The following is a 24095-nucleotide window of genomic DNA, read 5'->3' as shown; positions in this document are numbered from 1 at the left end:
CACAGGCAGAGAGAGAAGCAGGCTCCATGCAGGGAGCCCAATGTGGGACTGGATCCAGGGCTCTAGGATCATGCCCCAGGCCGAAGGCAGGTGCTAAACCACTGAGTCACCCAGGGATCCCTGTTTGTTTGTTTTTAAATTGAATTTGTAATTTAATACTTCCCACAAAGAAAATTTACTGCTGAATCCCACCAAGTATTTAAGGAAGAAATACATACCGATTATATATAAACTTTTAAAGAAAATTGAAAAGGAAGAAATACTTTCTATTAAGCAATCATGACTCTGATACCAAAATTTAATGAAGACATTATAAGAAAAGAAAACTATGACAGATATCCCCTATGAACATCGATTAAAAAATTCTAACCAAAATTGAACAAATTGAATCTCACACTTTATAAAAAAGATTATACACCATGACCAAGTAGAGTTTATTCCAGGAATATTCATGTTGACTTTTTTTTTTTTTTAAGATTTTATTTATTTATTCATGAGAGACACAAAGATAGAGGCAGAGATACAGACAGATGTGGGTGGGACTCTATCCCCAGGCCCGGGATCAGGCCCTGAGCCAAAGGCAGACGCTCAATCGCTGAGCCACCCAGGTGTCCCACCATGTTTGGTTTAATGTTTGAAAATATATCGAAATAATTTACCATATTAATAATCTAAAAAATAAAAGACCATGTGATCATGTCATGCAGAAAAAACATTTGACAGTATGAAACATTTGTTTGTGATTTTAAACATCTTTAGCAAACTAGGAATAGAAGAGAACTTTCTCAGGAGGCTTGGGTGTCTCAGCAGTTGAGTGTCTGCCTTTGGCTCAGGGTGTGATCCTCCAGTCCCGGGACTGAGTCCCACATCAGGCTCCCTGCCTGGAGCCAGCTTCTCCCTCTGCCTCTGTCTCTGCCTCTCTCTCTCTGTCTCTCATGAATAAATACATTTAAAAAAATTTAAAGAGAACTTTCTCAACTTGATATAAGACATCTATGAAAAGTCTACAGCTAACACCTAAATTAATGGAGAAAGACTGAATGTTTCCCCTCTAAAATCCAGAACAAAACAATAATGTCCCTTCTTGGGGTGCCTGGCTGGCTCAGTCAGTGGAGTGTGCAACTCTTGATGTTGGGGCTGTGGGTTCAAGATCCATGTTTGGTGTAGAAATTACTTAAAAAATAAAATCTTTAGGGGCAACTTGGTGGCCAGTTAGTTAATCATCTGATTCTTGACCTCAGCTCAGGTCTTGATCTCAGGATTGTGAGTTCAGGCCTAACATGGAGCCTACTTTAAAATCAATTAATCAATCATCTTAAAAAAAAAAAATAATGTCCCTTCTCTCTACTTCTACTCAACATTGTCCTGGGAAATGCTAGCCTGTATAGTAAGGCAAGAGGAGGAAGCAGTAAAACTGTCATTATTTGCAGACAATAGTGATTGACTACGCAGAAAATCTACAAAAATGTTACTTGACCTAATACATGAGTTTAGCAGTATTGGAGGATAAAAGATCAATGTACAAAAAATAATTTTATTTCTATATCCTAACAACAATCAGAATTGAAATTTAAGAAGTAATACCATTTACAATAGCATAAAAGATAGATAAATCTGACAAAAGATGTGAAAGACTTGTGAGCATTGAAAACTACAAAGTATTGCTGAGAGAAATTAAAGAAGACTTAGTGAATGAAGAGAGATACTGCTCTCATGGGTTAGAAGACTCAATACTGTTAAGATGTCAATTCTTCCCCAATTGATCTACAGAGATTTAATGTAATCCCAATCAAATTCCTAGCAGGCATTTAAAAAAAAAAAAAGGTTTTATTTTAATTTTTATTTTTTTTTTGAGAGAGAGGCAGAACACAAGCAGGAGGAGGGGCAGAGGGAGAGGGAGAGGCAGACTTCTCGCTGAGCATGAGGCACGATGTGGGGTTCTATCCTATGACCCCAAAGTCAGACCCCCAAACTGACTGGACCTCAGCACCCCACAGCAGGTTTTTAAAAAATTTTTTTGAAGATTTAATTTATTTAATTGACAGAGAGAGTGAGCAAGCACAAGCAGGAGGAGCAGCAGGTAGAAGGAGAGGGAGAAGCAGTCTCCCCCCTGCCCCCCAGCAAAGAGCCCATTGCAGGGTTCAATCCCAGGGTCCCTGGATCATGACCTGAGCCAAAAGCAGATGCTTAACCAACTGAGCCACCCAGGAGCCCCAGGAGGCATTTTTTTTTAAATAAAAATTTTAAGCTCATTCTAAATTCATATGGAAATGTAAAGGACCTAGAATAGTCAAAACAATTTTGAAAAAAAAAAAAATACAGTTAGGGGATGCCTGGGTGGCTCAGAGGTTGAGTGCCTGTCTTTGGCTTGGGGCGAGATCCTGAAGTCCCAGGATTGAGTCTCACATCGAGCTTTCTGCATGGAGCCTGCTTCTTTCTCTGCCTATGTCTCTGCCTCTCTCTCTGTCTCTCATGAATAAATAAATAAAATCTTAAAAAAATATAGTTGGAGGGATGTGATTTAAAAACTTATAAAGCTACCATAATCAAGGCAGTGTGGCATTCGCATAAAGACAGACAAATACATCAACAGAATAAAATAGGATCCAGAAATAGATATGTGTGTCTGTATCAATTCAGTAGAGAAAGGATAAACTTTGTAACAATTAGTGTTGGAACAATCAGATATCCAGGAGCAAAAAAAGTGAACTTTGATCTATATCTCTCACCATATATAGAAAAAAATAACTCAAAAGAGATGTTTGGCTGGTTCAGTCTGTAGAACATGCAGCTCTTGATCTCAGGGTTATAAGTTTGAGCTCCATGTTGGGTGTAGAGATTGCTTAAAAATAAAATCTTTTTTAAAAAGAGAGAAAACCTTTATGATCTTGAGATAGGCAAAGATTTCCTGTATATGATAAACAAAAGTGAGATCCATAAAAGAACAAATTGTTCAATTGGACTTCACTGAAATTATAAATCTCTGCTTTTCACAAGACACTAAGTAAATGAAAAGACAAGGCACAAATGGGGAAAAAATGTACTAATCATATATCTGGTAAAGAACTTATTTTTTTTTAATTTTTTTATTTATTTATGATAGTCATAGAGAGAGAGAGAGAGAGACAGAGAGAAGCAGAGACATAGGCAGAGGGGAAGCAGGCTCCATGCACTGGGAGCCCAACGTGGGATTCGATCCTGGGTCTCCAGGATCACGCCCTGGACCAAAGGCAGGCGCCAAACCGCTGTGCCACCCAGGGATCCCTGGTAAAGAACTTATATCCAGATAACATAAAGAACTTCCAAAACTCAATAATAAAAAACAAACAACCTCTTTTTTTTTTTTTTTAAGTAAGCTCCATGCTCAATGTAGGATTTGAACTCATGATCTACTCATGTAGATCAAGGGTTGCATGCTCTACCAATCAAGCCAGTCAGGTGTCCCCACATCCTAATTTTAAATTTGTTTTTATTTTTATATATTTTTAAAATATTTTATTTATTTATTCATGAGAGACACGCACAGAGGGAGAGAGGCAGAGACACATGCAGAGGGAGAAGCAGGCTCCAGGCAGGGAGCCTGATGTGGGACTCGATCCCGGGACCAAGATCACTCCCTGAGCTGAAGGCAGACCCTCAACCTCTGAGCCACCCAGGTGTCCCAAAGATTTAATTTATTTATTTGAGAAAGAAAGCACGAATGGAGAGGGACAAAGGAAGAGGGAGAATCAGGCTTCCTGAGCTCAGAGCCTGACATGGGGCTCAATCCCGGGACTCCAGGATCATGACCTGGGCTGATGGCAGATGCTTAACCAAATGAGCCACCCCAGTGCCCCAACCTCATTTTTTTAAATGGACAAAAGAGGAATACCTGGCTGGCTTAGTTGGAAGAGCGTATGACTCTTGATCTCAGCGTTGTGAGTTCAAGCCCCACATGTGTGTAGGGATTACATTAACAAATAAACAAACATGGACAAACAAAAAAATAACATGGACAAAAGATTTGAGCAGACACCTTACCAAAAAAGATAGGATGCTAAATAAGCACATGAAAAGATGCTCAACATCATTCTCCATGAGAGAAATGCAAGTTAAAAACTATGATGAGATACCACTATATACCCATTAGAATGGCTAAGATGAAAATTTATTGTCTGTACTAAGTGCTTGCAAAGATGTGAAGGGACTGAAATTCTTATACACTGCCAAGGGGAATAGAAAATGGTACAGCCACTCTGGAAGAAAGTTTGCCATTTTCTTAAGAAGTTAAAATGGTATTCATGCAAGATAAATGAAATCTTAAGTCCATACAAAGTCTTGTACACAATTGTTTATAGAGTTCTTATTCATAACTGCCCCAAACTTCAAATCAGTAGATGTTCTTCAATGGGCAAATGGATAAGTGAACCATGGTATATTCATGCCATGGCATACTACTCAGGAATAAAGAATGAACTCTCAATATACCTAACAACACAGATGAAAAACTTTAAAACATTTTATTTATTTATTTTAGAGAAAGAGAGAGCGAGAACAGGCATGTGTGAGCAGGGGAAGGAGCAGAGAAAGAGGTACGTGCTGACTCTGTGCTGAGGACTTGGAGCCTGACAGGGGGCTTGATCCTATGACCCTGAGATCATGACCTGAACTGAAATCAAGAGTCAGACACTTAACAGACTGGGCCACCTAGGTACCCCACAACATAAGTGAGTCTTTTTTTTTTTCTTTAAAGATTTTATATATTCATAAAAGACACACAGAGATAGGGGCAGAGACGTAGGCAGAGGGAGAAGCAGGCTCCCTGCAGGGAGCCTGATGCAGGACTTGATCCCAGGACCCCAGGATCATAACCTGAGCTGAACACAGACGCTCAACCACTGAGCCACCCAGGTGCCCCAACATGAGTGAATCTTACAGGTATCAGGCTAAGTGAAAGAAACTAGACAAAAAAAAGAGTGCATGCTATATGATTCCATTTATGTAAGATTTTAGAAAATGCAAACTAATATATAATGACATCGACTCAGTGCCTTGAGATGGTAGAGGGTGGTTCAGGAAGGGGAGGGAGGCAGGGATTAAGAGGAAACTTTTGGGGGTGATATGTTTAGGAATTCAGTTGTGACTGTTTCACTGGAATATACTTATATCAAAACTTATTAAACTATATATTCTAAACGTGCAGTTTATTATGTTAAATATACTTCAGAAAGCTATTAAATAAACAGACACTTAACATAATGCCTAATGTTTGAAGCAGAAATTTGCTCAATTTGTCTTCCATCCTGGTTTAAACTGCTTCTGACAGTTTCTGAAACTGAATACAAAGTGATGTTTGATGATCTATGACAATGTGTAGTCTTGTGCTGTCTTGGTTTATTAAGTCATCAGTGGGGATTTCATTTCTTCCACTAAACTACAAAATCCTCAAGATTAGGCTTTGTATCTTGTACTTTTTTGTATTCTCCCACTAAATCCAGCATAGTTACAGACAGAAAAGTTTAACAAATGACTTTTGGTTAACCAAGTGCATTTTGCACTCTTTGACAAATGTGGGGAGGGAGGGAGGACTCAGAGAAAATGAAGAATGATTTTCTCTATTTTTATTCTTTTATTTATCTGGAATATAGCATAGAGGACATGGGGGAAAGACCGTGACACAAAGCTACCCCAAGGCACCGCAAGGTTGAATAAGAGAGCCGACATATACCAAGGTGAAAGGATTGCCAGACCGCAAGGCAGCCTAATTTTATTCCCTTGCCCTCTTTATTTTGACTTCTAAGGTGGTGCTGACCAGAAAAGCAAGGAGGAACTCAAGGGGCAGCTTGATATATAACAATATCCTTTCACTAACTGCCCTCAATGAGCAGGTGGTCCCAGTTGTGATTATAATGACATTCCTCTCCACATTCCCCCCAAAAGGTGGCAGTTCTCTACAGCTGAACAGATCAGCAAAACTGGAAGAGACAGAGCTAGAACTATCATCAGAATCTGGGATTCCTGCCTGTGTGGGGAGAGATAAGGGCAAACATTATTCACTATAGCGGTGGGTAAAGTTGACGATCTTTGATTTCAGTCGTAGGAACTCTCCATTGCCTGTAGAAATACGTCTATTGTAGGAGATTATAGTGCCCTGGCTTTGACTTTTATAGATTATGTGGGCATAGGAGATGACATAGAATAGCCAGAAACAGTGCATGAATATACGGGACAGCAAGCCAAACCAGCGTACAGCTCTGACCTCTTCAGTGACAGAGTCATTGTTGGTAAGGATTTGTACTACAATGTTTACAGTTTCATAGAAAATGATCCAGATGATGTAGGTCACCAAGCCCCTGTATATTTGGGCATATACTGAGTATAGGAGGAAGCAGCTGATGATGATGGTAACGAAAGACAGGAAGAAGACAATACTGAAAGTCCAGCAGATGATGAACTGCTCTACCATGTCACTTGCACTCTGGGTCTGTAGGTCATTGTCAATGCAGTCATTCCTCCTTATGTACTTCTGTTCAAAGATAAGGTACATGTCGGTGGCCACAATGGTAAAGACCCCTGATAACACGGTGCCCATCCTGGCATTCATCCCAAACCAACGCTGCTGTCTCATGTTGAGATTTTCTGTGAAGACAAATAGTACAGAAGACAAATAGCAGGAGAATTCTGATTCCTGCCAATGCGGTAAATTATCAGACTTTCTGCCTCCAGCCCCAAAATTCACCCTGGAAAAACAATAGAGAGAAATATGGAAACTAGGAAATAAACAGCTTTGGGAAGACAGAAGACTTTAAAAATGCTTGGGAGTGTGAATGAGGAGGAGGGAGTCTGGGGCTGGTGGCAAGGAGCAGATAAATGAGAGAAGTGGTTCTCAACCCTGGCTTCACATTAGAATCGCTGAAAGCACCCATGCCAGGATCCCTGGGTGGCTCAGCGGTTTAGCACCTGCCTTCAGCCCAGAGCGTGATCCTGGAGTCCCAGGATTGAGTTCCACATCAGGCTCCCTGCATGGAGCCTGCTTCTCCCTCTGTGTCTTTGCCTCTCTCTCTCTCTCTCTCTCTGTCTCTTATGAATAAATAAAATCTAAAAAAAAAAAAAAAAAGAAAGAAAGAAAGTGCCCAGGCTCTGCCCCAGAACAATTAGAACATTTCCTGAGTTCGACCTAGAAATCAGTGTTTTTCAAAACTTCCTAGTGATTTGCATATGTAGCCAATATTGGAAAACCTGGAGTAGAAAAGGTAGTTTAAATTATGCTCTTATATTTTTCAGCATTCCCTTAGGCAACCATTGCTGTACCCTGATGAGGAAAATTGGCTGCACTTGCCAGACCTTGGGTGTCAGTGTCTCAGGAGAAAAATCAGCAGTACAATAGCCCTGCTGGCATGAAGAGTTGGTGAAAACAGGTGGACACCAACTGGCTTTCAGCAATCACTCCTGCACTACATATCAAAACTTAAAGAATACAAAGAAAGGTGTACTTTCAGGGGAAATTTAGAGCTGCAAGTATGGAATAGCCTAATAATAGAAAAGAAAAAGCAATAATGAGCTGCGGGTTCAACTAAAAAATTTAAGGAAAAACACCCAACCCAATAATAAGAACAACAAAAAATATTAGGGAAAAAATGAATAAGAAGAACAGGAATCATTGAAAAGGAAATAAAGTAGAGGGATTTCTGATTGGTTAGGTTAGGGGCCAACTTGCTTAAAACAACTAAAAATTCTTAATAAAATAGTTTTAAAATATTCTTTTTTTTAACAGAGAGTTTACGTATTTATTTGACACAGAGAACAAGCAAGCTGAGGGAGAAGCAGGCTCCCCGCTGAGCAGGGAGCTTGATGCGGGGCTAGATCCCAGGACCCTGGGATCATGACCTGAGCTGAAGGCAGATGCTTAACTGTCTGAGCCACCCAGGTGCCCCTTAAGATATTCTTAAAAGCACAGAAGAGCTGACAAAGTACAAGGTAAGAAACCAATCTATCGGAGATGAGAAATGGGAAAGGTAAGCAAGCATGGAACTCAGTTTTGCTCTGAGATATTTACCAATCTGAGCAAACTCTATAGGCTAAGGACAAATGAAATCAAAGCGCAGATCCACCAAGGTGGGGAATCTATTAGGAAGCCTTGCTTGTATTAGTCGTGGCTCCCTGTGATTAAAGGTGAATCAGAAGTAAGCGGGACTGGCATCATCCCCTCAAGAGACTCAAGAAAGAGAACTTAATGCTACACTGAAAATAAGGGGAGAAACTCTCTTTGAGGCATTGGACCATAGCTAGCCTTTTTGTGGATTTGTAGCCCAAATTATATGAGGTATTCAAAGAAGTTTTTATGGGGCACCTGGGTGGCTCAGTTAGTTAAGTATCTGACTTTTTTTTTTTTAAAGATTTTATTTATTTATTCATGAGAGTCACAGAGAGAGGCAGAGACACAGGCAGAGGGAGAAGCAGGCTCCCCACAAGGAGCCCAGTACAGGACTTGATCCCAGGACCCCGAGATCATGACCTGAGCCAAAAGCAGATGCTCAACCACGGAGCCATCCAGGTGCCCCAAGCATCTGACTCTTGACTTCAGCTCAGGGACAAGGGATCCAGCCCCATGTGGGACTCTGCCCTCCCCCTCTGCCACTCGCTCTCTCTCTCTCTGAAATAAATAAATAGAATCGTAAAAAAAAAAATTTAAGTTACAAATCCAGTTTAAAGTAGTCCAGAGCTGAAATTGTCTCTAAGTTCCTGACAGAAGTAAACTCAAATCTTCTCTGGAGGAATTCATCTTTGTGTTGGTCCTCAAAGAATCTCCATCAGCACATTTTCAGGGATGATGACTACTACACAATAAAGAAGAACCAGCACACAAGGAACAAGGCACTGCAAATGAGAACCAGCAGAAATAGTGGACAGCAGAAACAGAACTGCAAACATATGAAATTATTTAACAGTTACAGTTAATACATTTTTCACATTAAAATTTTAATTTTATTTTTGATTATGGTAAAACACACATAAAATGTATCATCTTAACCATTTTTTAAAATTTTTATTTATTTATGATAGTCACACAGAGAGAGAGAGAGGCAGAGACACAGGCAGAGGGAGAAGCAGGCTCCATGCACCGGGAGCCCGACGTGGGATTCGACCCTGGGTCTCCAGGATTGCGCCCTGGGCCAAAGGCAGGCGCCAAACCGCTGCGCCACCCAGGGATCCCCATCTTAACCATTTTTTAGAAGTTCACTTATTTATTTTAGTAATCTCTACATCCAATGTGGGGCCATCCAAAAATCAAGAGTTGCATTCTCTTCTAACAGAACCACCCTGGTGCCCCACCATTTTAATCATTTTGTAAAAAGATTTAATTAACTAATTAATTTTTTGACAGAGAATGAGAGAGAGAGAGCACAAGCAGGCGGAGTAGCAGGCAGAAGGAGAAGCAGACACCCCACCCCTGGCTGAATAGGGAGCCTGATGCAGAGCTAGATCCCAGGACTCTGAGATCATAACCTGAGCTGAAGGCAGATGCTTAATCTACTGAGCCACCCAGGCACTACCCTTTTTTTTTTTTTTAATATTTCTTTATTTCTTTTAGATAGAGAGAGCACAAGCACATAGGGTGGGGCAGAGGGAGAGAGGGGAGAGAAAGAGAGAGAAGCAGACTCCCCACTGAGCACAGAGCCCCACGCAGAGCTTAATTCCACAACCCCGAGACAAGGACTGGAGCCAAAATCAAGAGTCAGATGCTTAATTGACTGAGTCACCCAGGCTCCCTTAACCATTTTTTTAAGTGTGCAGTTCAACAGTGTTAACTATATTCACATTGCTATGCAGCCAATTTCTAGAACTTTTTCATCTTGCAAAACTGAAACTCTATACCCATTAAACAACTCCCTATTTCCCCTCTCCCACAATCTCTGGCAACCACCATTCTACTTTTTTTTTTCCTGTTAAGTTGGCTCCACACCCAATGTGGAGCTTGAACTCATGACCCTGAGATTCAGAGTCATATACTTTACTGACTGAACCAGCCATCTGCTTTTTGTTTCTATGAATTTTACTACTCTGGATATAGTATGTAATATACCTGGATGTGATAGATCCAAAGTAGTAAAGTGAAATGATACAATATTTGTCTTTTTGTTTCTGGCTTATTTTATTTAGCATAATTTCTTCAAGGCTCCACTATGTTATAGCTTTTATCAGAATTCCCTTTGATTACAACATTTATATAAGTAAAAGGCAATATTGAAAATATATGTGGAAATAGGAGACCACAGAAAATAACCTAGCAGAGAGAGAACCAGACAGAATTTCTAGAGATGAAAAACTTAAGACCTGAAATTAAAATTTCCATGGGCATATTTGGTAGCAGATTGGACACAGGTGAAACTGTAATTAGTTAAGCAGAAGACAGGTCAGGAGACCTTATCCAGACTGTAATACAGAGAGACAAAAACATAGAGAAAGCGGATGAGAAGTTAAGAGACATAAAGAATATAATAAGATTAGAGAGAGGAAGAGAGGGAGAGAGAGAAGAAGGAGGATGAAGAAGAGGAAAAGGAGAAGAAGGGGAAGGGGAAGAAAGGAGGAGGAGGAAGGGAGGAAAGGGAAAATAGGATAGTATATTTGAAGAGGTAATACCTGAGAGTGATATTGTGATTTATTATAAGAAATATATATTTAAGGTGCCTGAGTGGCTCAGTTCGTTAAGCGTCCAACTCTTGGACTCCTGGTTTTGGCTCAGGTCATGATCTCAGGGGTGTGAGATGGAGCTTAAGATTCTCTTTCTCCCTCTCCCTCTGCCCAGCCCTGTCTCTAAAATAGTGACTAAATAAATCTTAAAAGAAATATATATTTGGTCTTCATCCCTGGTCCTGGCTTACAGTTCTCCAAACCATTGGAACTTCCTAAGTGTTGAGGATGATAAAAGTGTCTTTTGTTATGTTAACAAGTTGACTCTTATACCTCCCTATCTCTCTTCTACATCCCAAAACATAAGTTCCATCTCCTTTCTTTCCCCCACCCCCACCCCACATATACATCTTGACTCAGTCATTGTCTTTTCCATCTCCCTTGCCACCACCAATAGTCCAAGCACCATCATGTCTCCTCTGAGCTTCTGTGACTAACACCACTTGTGAAGTTATAGTCTTGATAGAGCCATGAATGATGATGATATAGTCATATTAGGAGCTGGGGAGGAAAGGCAGTGAGTAGGTATGTAGGGGTAAGAAGTCCTCATCTATCACGATGGGAAACCAACATATAATGTCTAAAAATGATTAATCAAGAAATGTCAATATGGCAATACCTGGGTGGCACAGTCAGGGTAAGCATCCAACTCTTGGTTTCTGCTCAGGGTTGTGAGATCGAGCACGGAGTCCGCTCAGGACTCTCTCTCCCTCTGCTGTTCCCCCCTACGAGTGCTCTCTCTCTCTCACACACATAGAAATAAATAAATAAATCTTTTTAAAAATCTTAAAAAAAAAAAGAAATATCAATATACATGTATGGTTTAGGGAAAATGAGGTCAGTAGGAGGAAACCAGAAGGTGTCTGCTTGTGGGAAGTTATGACGAGGAGGTGGGGCAGAGGACTGCTGTCTTTATTAGAATCCCTTAAGTATTGGTACTAAACATACACACACACAATTTTAATAAATTTATGAAAATATAATTGTTTTATGAGTTCCTAATAAATCCAGATCATTTATTTAAATATATCCCATTGGTTCCCTTTATGCTAGTGTAACTTATTGTGATACAATATCTTTGTAGCCCCCAAAATGGTTAAGCTGGCATTGTGGAAAGACAGCCAGGTAATTCTGTCCCAGTCTAAACCAAGAGCTAAAAATGTTAGCATGAAAAGTAGTTGGTAACAGTGCAAGTCTTTTTTTCTTTGTGAAATGTCCTGAGAGTGATACATTATTTCAACTATGTACACTGCTAGAAATGATTCTATCTTTGAATATTGACTTAAAAAATATTTTACTGGGATCCCTGGATGGCGCAGCGGTTTGGTGCCCGCCTTTGGCCCAGGATCGAATCCCACGTCGGGCTCCCGGTGCATGGAGCCTGCTTCTCCCTCTGCCTGTGTCTCTGCCTCTCTCTCTCTCTCTCTCTCTCTCTCTGTGACTATCATAAATAAATTTTTAAAAATTTTAAAAAATATTTTACTTATTTATTTTAGAGAGAGAGAGAGAGAGAGAGAGCACATGAGCAGGGGGGAGTGGGAGAAGCAGGCTCTCTGTTGAGCAGGAAGCCTGACGTGGGGCTCTATCCTGGGACTCCAGGATCATGACCTGAGCTGAAGGCCGACGCTTAACTGGCTGAGCCACTCAGGTGCCCTGAATATCGACATTAAAAAAAAAAAAAGATTTATCTATTTATTTGAGAGAGAGAGAGCACAAGTGGGGATGGGGTAGAGGGAGAGAGAGACAATCTGCTGCAGACTCCCCACTGAGTGTGGTTCCCAATGCAGAGCTTGATCTCATGACCTTGAGATCATGATCTGAGCTGAAATCAAGAGTCACTGACTGAGCTACCCAGGCGTCCCTACTTTATTTTATTTTTTTAAATTTAAAGTAGGGGGTTTAATACCCAGTGGGGGTTGAACTCATGATCCTGAGATCAAGGGTCACATGCTCTACCAACCGACCCAGCCAGGGGCCTCAAATATTGATTGACATTTTAACTACTTTCAAATGGAAGATATCTCTACATTGGTTTTTAAATGAACTATACATTAGAAAAATTAAAAATTATTAATATAACAAGATATTGTGTTTACTTTTATCCTTCCACTTCATTTTAACATTATCCCTTTTGAACTCATTCACATTTATGTTTGTTTAAAAATATTCTTCATTTTTTAGGCTCTGAACTAAACTTTTATCATACTTGGATGGATCTCATTTAACAACCTACAGATCAGTCTGGTTTTTCTGAGTGGTCTATATTTAGAGCATCAGCAAGTATATTTTTGGGGGTAGCATTGCCCTCCCAGGTTCAAGTTAATTAGTCACATTCTGAGCCATCAAGGGTATCCTGAAAATGCAAGGGAAGAAATAGATTTACAATTTGTAAGGGGGGGGTCATCAGGTTAAGAATAGCAAATTTTCAAGTCAAATGGTTAGAGTTCAAATCCTGACTTTTCCATTTGTTGTATACTTATCCTCTCCAGGGCTTAGCTTCCATATCTTTTTTTAAAAAATATTATTAATTATTACTATTTTTTAAAGTAATCTCTACACCCAACATGGGGCATGAACTCACAACCTCAAGATCAAGAGTTGCAGACTCTTCCACCTGAGACAGCCAGGTGTCCCCAACTTCTACATCTTTAAATTGGGTGTATTAGTTACTTTTTTAAAAATTAAATTTACTAGTTTGCATAAAAAATTACCCTAAAACTCAATAGCACAAGACAACCGTTTACTATGCATATGGATTCTGTGGATGAGGACTTTTTTTTTTTTAAGATTTTATTTATTTATTCATGAGAGACACAGAGGGAGAGGCAGAGACACAGGCAGGGGGAGAAGCAGACTCCCTGTGGGGAGCCTGATGTGGGACTCAATCGCCGGACCCCAGGATCACGACCTGAGCCTAAGGTAACTGCTCAACCATGCAGGTATCCCTGGATGAGGATTTTAGACACAACATAGGGTTAGCTTAACATTATGCATGATGAGGAATTTGGACAGGGGAAATCCAGGATGACTTAACACCACTTGCAAATTTGGAGGAGGCTCTTCCTGAAGACTCGTTCACTCACATGTCTGGCAATTGCTGTGGGCTGTCAGTGAGGGACCTCAGTTCCCATCCATGTGGTCTCTCTGTGTGGGCTCTTTTGGGCTTCTTTACAGCTTGCTAACTGGCTTCCCCAGAGTGGGTGTTCCAAAAAGAGTGAGCTGGTGGGAGCTGTATCAACTTTTCATTTCTTTTTAAGAGATTTTATTTTGGGGGTGCCTGGTGGCTCAGTCAGTTAAACATCTGCTTTCACTCAGCTCATGATCCCAGGGTCCTGGGATCAAGCCCAGGATCAGGCTAGGCTCCCTGCTCAGTGAGGAATCTGCTTCCCTCTCCCTTTGCCCCTCCCCCTACTCATGCATTCTCTCTCTCTCAAATAAATAAATACAATCTTAAAAAAATAATTAAAAGATTTTGTTTTTAAGTAATCTCTACACCAAATATGGGGGCTCAAACTCACAACCCTGAGATCAAAAGTCATTTGTTCCACCAACTGAGCCAGCTAGGCGCCCTGTATCACCTTTTTTTAACTGAGCCTTAGAAGTCCCACAGCATAGCTTCTACTACACTTTATTCTTTAGAGTCATCAAGGCTGGCCTGCATTCAGAAGAAGGGAAATTAGATCTGCCACTTGTGGGAGGAGTGTTAAAGAATTTGCCCAGGTACAGGGGATTCTGGTTATCCCAGTGCTCATAATAGAGATTCTCAGATTTGCCAGATTGCCCAGGGAGGCAAAGGGATCATAACAAGGAAATATTTACCAGTGGACTAACATTCCTCACCTCTCCTCAGCCCCCAACATTCTTCTTGAATGAAACCAAGGGCTCTGTGTGCTAGGCCCATCAAATCAAAGCCTTTATTGGTCAGCTTCTCTCTGCTAGCTCACTGTAAATAACTGACAACACAAGGTAAACCATTTGGAAAGCGTGGCTGCAAATCTTGCAGAAGAGGCAGGGTCTAATGCAGCCATTAAAAAGGATGTAGAAAAATTGCTCAAATCCCACAAAACTCCTAGTGAATGGATGTAACAGAGTGAAACTAGTTAATAACCAGAAAGGAAGAAAATCTATAAGCATGTAAAAGGTATTCCAATAAAGAATGGCTTGAGGATGAATAAAACTGCTACATACTCACACAATGGGATGTTAAGTGGTCATCAAAATGGATGACCGTAGCAACACACAACAATATGAATGCATCTTAGCAATGTAATGGTAAGGCGGGGAAGTACCAAAAGAAGATACACAGTTAAAAACTATAGAGGGGCACCTGGGTGGCTTAGTTGGTTAAGCATCTGCCTTTGGCTCAGGTCATGATCTTAAGGTCCTGGCAGCAGGGAGCTTGCTCCTCCCTCTCTCTCTGCCCCTCCCCTGCTTGTGCTTGCACTCACTCTCTCTCTCATAAAAAAATAAAATCTTAAAAAAAAACTATAGATATATATTACACATACATGCACACATACATTTTATGACCATATATATAGGTGCAATAAAATTATAAAACTGTCTAAGGAAACCATGTAAGGAAGGCAGAGGAATGATGAATTTAGGATTCTAGAGGAATGATGGTCACCTCAGGCCTGGGGAGGAAGTGAAATGGTTTGGGCAGACCAGGCATTAAGATCCGAATAACTGACAAGATCCTAATTTTATTTTGGGTGGTGGATTGGAGGGTACCTATTACATTATTAAAAATAGCTAATATTTGGGGCATCCTGTGTGGCTCAGCTGTTTAGTGCCGCCTTTGGCCCCGGGGTGTGATCCTGGGAACCCGGGACTGAGTCCCACGTTGGGCTCCCTGCATGGAGCCTGCTTCTCCTTCTGCCTGTGTTTCTGCCTCTCTCTCTCTCTCTGTGTGTCTCTCATGAATAAATAAACAAAATCTTAAAAAAATATAAAATTAAAAATAAAATAAATAAAATAAATAAAAATAACTAATATTTAAAAAGTAAATAAAAGAGCCATGACTGGACCAATGAAGAATACGTAATGCACCAAGGATTATGGTAAATCTAACTGTGAGTACTTAGATAAAACAAGGATAATAACAGCATTTACCTCAAAGTTACTGTGAGGATTAAACGAGTTTATCTGTATGAGTTTGTATATATATATATATTATATATATTTTAAGATTTTATATATTTATTCATAAGAGACACACACAGAATGAGGCAGAGACATAGGCAGAGGGAGAAGCAGGCTCCTTGTGGGGAGCCTGATGCAGGACGAGATCCCAGGATCCTGGGATCACGCCCCAAGCCCAAGGCAGATGCTCAAATACTGAGCCACGTAGGCGTCCCTAATATATTTAAAACACTCAGAGCAGTGACTGAAGCTAGTAGTAAACATTGACTTGCGTAAGTATTTTTGCTATTATTATTTTTTGTTTTATGCCAAGGGGTAACTCCTATTTATGCACGTAAAACTACTATTTATTAAGCAGTGTTGTAGCAGACACCGTTAGCTTCATTCCCAATACCCATTTCCTTCTTCTTTGCTAATAGAAGTCTGATTTTGTTCCGGATGGCAATGAACCTAGACACAGGCAAAATATTTGCTTTTCTAGATAGTTGCTTGTATCAGGGGTGTCCATGGGATACAGTTCTAGCAAATGATGTACAAGCAGAAATCCACTGCGGGCTCTAGGAAGACTTTTGCTTTTCCTGACAAAGGGTAATGTGGGTAACACTTCCCTACCTATGTCTTCCCTTTTCTTTCTCATTTTTTTGATATTTTATTATTTTAAGCAATCACTACACCCAATGTGGGGCTCAAACTCATGACCCCAAAATCAAGAGCTGTATGTTCTATTGACTGAGCCAGCCAGGTGCCCCAATTCCCCCCCCCCTTTTTTTTTGTCTATGAGGCAACAGGCATGAAGACAAAAGCAGATATGCCAGGCATAACAACACTGAAAGAGTCTTTTTGCACTTTATTGTTTACCCCTGAAGTTGAACATTTTTCTAAGTCTTGATAAATGATTTTAAAATCTATGTCTAAATAAGTCTAGAAAATTTATTTACTTATTTTTTTAAAGTAGGCTCCACTCTCAGCATGAAGCCTGATGTGGTGTTTGAACTCATTACCCTGGAATCAAGACCTGAGCTGAATCAAGAGTCAGACATTTACCCAACTGATTCACCCAGACACCCCCAAAATTATTTTGATAAGAAGAAGATAAAAAGTCAAAGTGATAAGAAAGCATTGAGGCATCATTTCATTCATACTATTGTTCCCTCCAGTGGTACCTGAAATAATAGTGCCTCTTGCAGTTGGTGGTATTTTAGATTACTCAGTGATGGTAAGAACTTTATATTTTTGGTTCCCCTCATTGTTTGACTTGTGATCCCCTCAAATGTTGCTACTAGCTCTTTCCAGCTGAATCTCTTGTGTTATTGGGTCAAGAGGAAGAAAGTAACAGTGATAAGGATCACCTTTATTTTTTTTTAAAGATTTTTTATTCATTCATTTGAGAGAGAGTGAGAGAGAGCACAAACGAGGAGGAGGGGAGAGGGAAGAGCAGGCTCCCCACTCAGCAGGGAGCCCAATGAGGGGCTTGATCCCAAGACCTTGGCAACACGACCCAAGCTGAAGGCAGACACCTAACGAACTAAGCCACCCAGGTGCCCCAAGGAGCACTTTTATTTCATTTATTTATTTATTTATTTTTCCAAGGAGCACTTTTAGAAGGCTTCACAGACTAACGCACCTATATCAGTTAAGAGAATATTTGAATGCAGGGAACAGAGACTCAAAAAATAGTGGTTGAAACAAATAGAGATTCATTTTCTTTTCATAACAAAAAGTCTGGCAGTGGCAGTCAGGTTTGGTCATTGGCTTCTGAGGGGCATGTATGGGTGGCTAATTAGAGGTAGGATAAAATACTTTTCTTTTTAATTCTTTTTTTTTTAGGATTTTATTTATTTATTTGAGAGAGAGAGTGAGCAAGAGTAAGAGAGAAAACATGAGCTAGGAGAAGGGCAGAGAGAGAGAGAGAAAAACTGGCCCCCCACTGAGTAGGGGGCCTGACATAGGGCTCTATCCCACGACTCAGGGATCATGACCTGAGCCGAAGGCAGATGCCCAACTGATTGAGACACCCAGGCACCACTTAACTCTTTTTTTTTTTTTAAGATTTTATTTATTTGAGAGAGAAAGAGAGTGTTCAAGCAGGGGAAGGGGCAGAGGGAGAGGGAGAGGGAGAAGCAGACCCACCCCCCTCCCGCTGAGCAGGGAGCCCTACCCGGTGCTGGATCCCAGGACCCCAAGATCATGACCTGAGCTGAAGGCAGACGCTTAATGGACTGAGCCACCCAGGCACCCCTATATTAGTTATCTATTTATTTGAAACTAATTCCCTCAAAGCTAAGAAGCTTATGGTAACGAACATTTGTTATCTCATAATTTCTGTGAGTCAGGGTTGTGCAAGTGGCTTAGCTGGGAGGTTCTAGCTTAGGTGTCTCCTGCATTTGCAGTCCAGCTGTTGGCTGGCACAGTGGTCATCTAAAGCCTCAACTAGGGGAGGATATTCCTTGTCCAAGCTCACTCTCATGGTTGTTGACAGGAAGTCTCAGTTTTTTGCTGGCTGTTTATGAGAGACCTCAGTTCCTCACCTGTAGGCCTTTCCATCGGCTGCCGAGTGTCCTCACAATAATGGCAGCGGGCCTCACCCAGAGCAAGTGATGATAGGGAGAGAAAGAGAAAGAGAAAGAGAAAAAGAGAAAGAGAGAGCCAAATAGAAGCTGCAATACCTTTTATCATCTAATGTTAGGAGTGACATCTATCATGTCAGCTGCATTCAGTCAATTACACACACCAACTCTAGAGGAGAGTATGGGGATGGGGCTACACAAGGGTATAAATAGCAGGGAGCAGGGATTATTTTATTTAAATTCAATTAATTAACATATGGTTTATTAGTTTCAAAGGTAGAGTTCAGTGATTCATCAGTTGTATACAACACACGGTGCTTATTACATCATGTGCCCTCGTTAATGCCCATCATCCAGTATCCCCCTCCTCCACCCCCAACCTCCTTCCAGCAACCTTCAGTTTCCTATAGTTAAGAGTCTCTTATGGTTTGTCTCCCTCTCTGATTTCATCTTATTTTATTTTCCCCTCCCTTCCCCTGTGTTCATCTGTTCTATTTCTTAAATTCCACATATGAGTGAAATCATATAATAATTGTCTTTCTCTGATTAATTTTAATGAGCATAATATCCTCCACTTCCATTCACGTTGTTGCATATGACAAGATTTTTTGACGGCTGAGTAATAGTCCTATATGTGTGCATGTGTATGTGTGTGTGTATACACATACATATCTTACATCTTCTTTATCCATTCATCTGTTGATCGACAGCTGAGCTCTTTCCATAGATTGGCTATTGTGGACATTGCTGCTGTAAACCTTGGGGTGCAAGTGCCCCTTCGAATCGCTACATTTTTATCCTTTGGATAAATACCTAGTAGTACAATTGCTGGGTCATAGGTAGCTCTATTTTTAACTTTTTGAGGAACCTCTATACTATTTTCCAGAGTGGCTGTACCAGCTACATTTCCATCAACATCGTAAGAGGGCTCCCCTTTCTCCTCATCCTCACCAACATTTGTTGTTTCCTGACTTGTTAATTTTAGCCATTTCTCACTGGTGTGAAGTGATATCTCATTGTGGTTTTGATTTGTATTTCCCTGATGCTGACTGATGTTGAGTATTTTTTTATGTGTCTATATGTCTTCTTTGGAGAAATGTCTTTTCATGTCTTCTACCCATTTCTTGACTGGAATATTTGTTTTCTGAAGGTTGAGTTTGATAAGTTCTTTATAGATTTTGGATGCTAGCCCTTTATCTGGTAAGACATTTGCAAATATCTTCTTCCATTCTGTAGGTTGTTTGATTTTGTTGACTGTTTCCTTTGCTGTGCAAAAGCTTTTTATCTTGATGAAGTCCCAATAGTTCATTTTGGCTTTTGTATCCCTTGCTTCTGGAGACATGTCTAGCAAGAAGTTTCTGCAGCTGAGATTGAAGAGGTTGCTCCCTGTGTTCTTCTCTAGGATTTTCATGGATTATGGTCTCACATTTAGGTCTTTCATTCATTTTGAGTTTATTTTTGTGTTTGGTGTGAGAAGATGGTCCAGTTTTATTCTTTTGCATGTGGCTGTCCAATTTTTCCAGCACCATTTGTTGAAGAGACTCTCTTTTTCAAACCATTGGATATTCTCTCATGCTTTTTTTTTTTTTTAAGTTTTTTTGTTTTTTATTTATTTATGATAGTCATACAGAGAGAGAGAGAGAGAGGCAGAGACATAGGCAGAGGGAGAAGCAGGCTCCATGCACCGGGAGCCCGACGTGGGATTCGATCCCGGGTCTCCATGATCGCGCCCCGGGCCAAAGGCAGGCGCTAAACCGCTGCGCCACCCAGGGATCCCTCTCTCATGCTTTGTTAAACATTATTTGACCATAAAGTTGAGAGTCCGTTTCTGGGTTCTCTATTCTGTTCCATTGATCTACATATTTTTGTGCTGGTAGTATACTGTCTCGATGATCACAGCTTTGTAATAGAGATTGAAGTCAGGCATTGTGAAACCCCCAGCTTTGGTTTTCTTTTTCAATATTCCTTTGGCTTTTCAGGGTCTTTTCTGGTTCCATACAAATTTTAGGATTATCTGTTCCAGGTCTGTGAAAAATGTTGATGGTATTTTGACAAGGATTGCATTGAATGTGTAGATTGCTCTGGGTAGCATAGACATTTTAAGAATATTTGTTCTTCTAATCCATGAGTGTGGAATGTTTTCCCATTTCTTTTTTTTTATTTTTATTTATTTATGATAGTCACAGAGAGAGAGAGAGAGAGAGAGAGAGAGAGAGAGAGAGAGGCAGAGACATAGGCAGAGAGAGAAGCAGGCTCCATGCACCGGGAGCCCAACGTGGGATTCGATCCCGCGTCTCCAGGATCGCGCCCTGGGCCAAAGGAAGGCGCTAAACTGCTGCACCACCCAGGGATCCCTGTTTTCCCATTTCTTTGTGTCTTTCTCAATTTCTTTCATGAATGTTCTATAGTTTTCAGAGTACAGATCCTTTACCCCTTTGGTTCGGTTTATTCCTAGGTATCTTACCATTTTGGGGACAATTGCAAACGGGATTTATTCCTTAATTTCTCTTTCTGTGGTGTTATTGTTAGTATATAGAAATGCTGATTTCTGTACATTGATTTTATATCCTGCCACTTTGCCAAATTCTTATATGAGTTTTAGCAATTTTGGAGTAAAGTCTTTTGGGTTTTCCATATAGAAAATCATGTCATCTGCAAAGAGTGAGAGTTTAACTTCTTCTTCACTGATTTGGATGAAGAGGTAGGTATTATTGAGGGTCAACCTGGAGTGCCTACCACAACTGTGTATATGTGTTTGAACAGCACAAAGTTAATTTAAAACAAGAAAGTAAACAATTACAAAAATGGGATCCCTGGATGGCTCAGTGGTTTAGTGCCTGCCTTTGGCCTAACACATGATCCTGGAGTCCCAGGATCGAGTCCCACATCGGGCTCCCTGAATGGAGCCTGCTTCTCCCTCTGCCTGTGTCTCTGTCTCTGTCTGTCTGTCTCTCATAAATAAATAAATAAATAAATAAATAAATAAATAAATAAATAAATAAATAAAATCTTTAGAAAAAAACCCCACTAGGTATAAACAAAATACCAAATTATTGTGACTAACTCACTCTCCCACAAAAAATACATACATACACTTGTCTTAGGACATATTTGTAATCATTTGGTATTATTATTATTATATTTTAAAGTTTTATTGACTTAGGTAACCTCTGCATCCAACATGGGGCTTGAACTCAAAACACTGAGATCAAGAGTCACACAATCCACCAACTGGGCCAGCCAGGTGCTCTATGATTTGGTATTATTATTTAAACATTCTTTTTTTTTTAATTTAAATTCAATCAGCCAACAAAAATTATTTTTTTAAAAAAGATTTTATTTATTTATTCATGGGAGACACAGAGAGAGGTAGAGACACAGGCAGAGGGAGAAGCAGGCTCTATGCAGGGAGCCTAATGTGGGACTCGATCCCGGGACCAGGGGATCATACCTCAAGCCAAAGGCAGGTGCTCAACCACTGAGCCATCCAGGCATCCCAAAAATTCTTTTTTTAATAAAAATTTCTTCTTTCCATTCAATTTATATAGTAGGTGAAAATTCATATTTTAATTTTTTTACTCTTCAGGTTGAGTATTTTTTTAGGTTGAGTATTTAAAAAATATTCATTAAGCACTTTTATTCTTTTTGTAAGTTATTTATGTCCTTTACCTAATACTTTCACATATTAAGATGTCACTTTCAAAAATTTGTGTGAATTCCTTATATAATAATGGTATGACTCTGTTAAAAAAGGAAATATAGAGGTAGCCATGTCGGTAGTAGGTAGCTGTTGAGACCCTGCAATCCTTAGTGGTAGAGCTGCCAGCAGGGGCAGGACCTCAAAATGGATGTCTGAGTATTGTATCTGGGGAGGAACTGGGCTTTAAGGACTAAGAACCCTCTTTTGCCAAACTTTTTTTTTTTAAGATTTTATTTATTTATTCATGAGAGATACAGAAAGAGAGGCAGAGACATAAGCAGAGGCAGAAGCAGGCTTCATGTGGGGAGCCTGATGCAGATTTGATCCCAGGATCCTGGAATCACAACCTAAGCCAAAGGTAGGTTGAGCCACCTACCTCAACCACTGAACCACCCAGGTGCCCTGCCTTTTACCAAATTTGAGTCAAGTTTCTAAGTCTCTTTTTTCCCAAGATTTTATTTATTTTATTTATTTTCAAGAGAAAGAGAGAGCATGAGCAGCAGAGGGGTTGGGGGAGGAGCAGAGGATGAGGAAGAGAGAGGGGGAAGGAATTTCAAACAGACTCCATGCCGAGTGCAGAGCCCCACTCAGGGCTCAATCTCACAACCCTGAGATCATGACCTGAACTGAAACTGAAACCAAGAGTGAGATGCTCAACCAACTAAGCCACCCAGATGCCCCTCCTGAGTCTTCTTTTTGATAAGCCCTGACCTTAGGTTCTGTCCTTGACCTGTTAAGTCCAGTTTTAGTAAGAATGCTCCTAAGTAACAAAAAAAAAAAAAAAAAAAAAGAATGCTGCTAAGTGAGTTGAGCAAGAATTCCCCGGTCATGGTGGCCTGCCTTTGGCAAGAATACCCCTAGCCTTGATGTTTCGACTTGTGATTTTCCACTGACTCCACACTGCTACATTAGTTATGAATCTCTTCTGGTCCTCATTGTACTTAGAGTTGGGTCCCATCTCTCTCTTCAACTACAAAACCTCCATTGAAAGTGATCCCTCTTGAATGAAGCTTTCCTTCCAGTCTTTCACAAGTGCTGTGAAAACTTTTTCAACACCTCAGTGAAGATGTCTACATCTCATGTGGGGCTAGGATCAGGAGCTGGTGGGCTTCAAGGCTCCATTCTGTGTGCTTGCACGAGGTGCCTGTCAATACTCCCCACGATGGCCACTGGTGAGAGGCTGGTTCTCTTTCTGGCACCAGGTTTTACACTTGGATTCAGAGTCATCCCTGAAAGCCAGAGGAGCCTCAGTGATATAGATTGGATTTTTTTCTAGCCTGGCAGGATCAGGCCAATTTAATTAGATTTTTAAAAATGAAAATGGATGCTTTGTATATATATATGAATTTGAGTTCCTAGAGGCACATCTATATTCTTTTGTAAAAAAATCTATCAACTTAAAAGAAAGCTACGGAGATAATTTATGACCTCTTCTCATTCTCTTTCTCTTGGCCAAGAGAATTAATTTGTACCATAATTGAACACTCTAATGTAAAAAGTAGCCTTATTATGTTATTTTAAAAAACTAATATAAAATCCAACTCAGCTCTCTTCCTCAAGGAGTTAGGGAAAAATTCTATGTCAATTAGGTTTGGTTTTTCTTTTCCACTCCCTCCTTCCCTGTCCGTTGCTAGAGTCACATAGAACTAACTCCCGAGTTTACCCAATCCTGGAATCTCAGGGAAGGGCTCTGGACTTCAGGCTGGTATGGTTACTATGGGAGGCTTGATGTTCAAGCCTCAGTGGTTCCACTGCTCATAGCCTTGATGGCTATGGCTTAGAGCTTAGGCCCCAGCCTGTGATTCACACAACCAACCCATCAGACATCCTGTCACTCCCAGATCTGGGAGGGAGTCAAACACAGGCCCCATGGTGGGCAGAACCAGACACCTCTCCATCCTTCAAGAGTAGGGAAATCCCACTTGCTGCCTTCTTCCTCAACTTTTTAAATCAACATCCTGACCCACCCTCATAATTTCAGTCTCTGTCTTCAAGAGCCTAGAGTTTCCAAA

The 24095-nt window shown here is 40.4% G+C and overlaps 2 protein-coding genes across 5 annotated transcripts in view; both read right to left on the bottom strand.

Moving 5' to 3' along the window:
• The window catches only part of TMEM217B (transmembrane protein 217B), a 48318-nt gene that overhangs the window by 8364 nt on the left and 15859 nt on the right, over positions 1-24095 (bottom strand). The gene's annotated exons all lie outside the window — the stretch shown is intronic.
• The window catches only part of TMEM217 (transmembrane protein 217), a 33641-nt gene continuing 15131 nt past the window's right edge, over positions 5586-24095 (bottom strand). The window contains exon 2 of one of the 2 annotated variants that reach the window (XM_077904196.1): positions 5586-6618. In XM_077904196.1, the coding sequence (XP_077760322.1) occupies positions 6029-6607 (579 nt within the window). In that variant the 5' untranslated portion in view covers positions 6608-6618 and the 3' untranslated portion in view covers positions 5586-6028. Of the gene's footprint in view, positions 6720-24095 lie in introns of both variants that reach the window. The other variant, XM_077904197.1, reaches the window with a different exon arrangement.

Source organism: Canis aureus, chromosome 7 (assembly GCF_053574225.1).
Source record: "Canis aureus isolate CA01 chromosome 7, VMU_Caureus_v.1.0, whole genome shotgun sequence".
In the NCBI taxonomy this organism is placed as follows: domain Eukaryota; kingdom Metazoa; phylum Chordata; class Mammalia; order Carnivora; family Canidae; genus Canis; species Canis aureus.
Note: the sequence above shows the minus strand (reverse complement) of the source record. Positions and strands in the feature narration are given on the sequence as shown.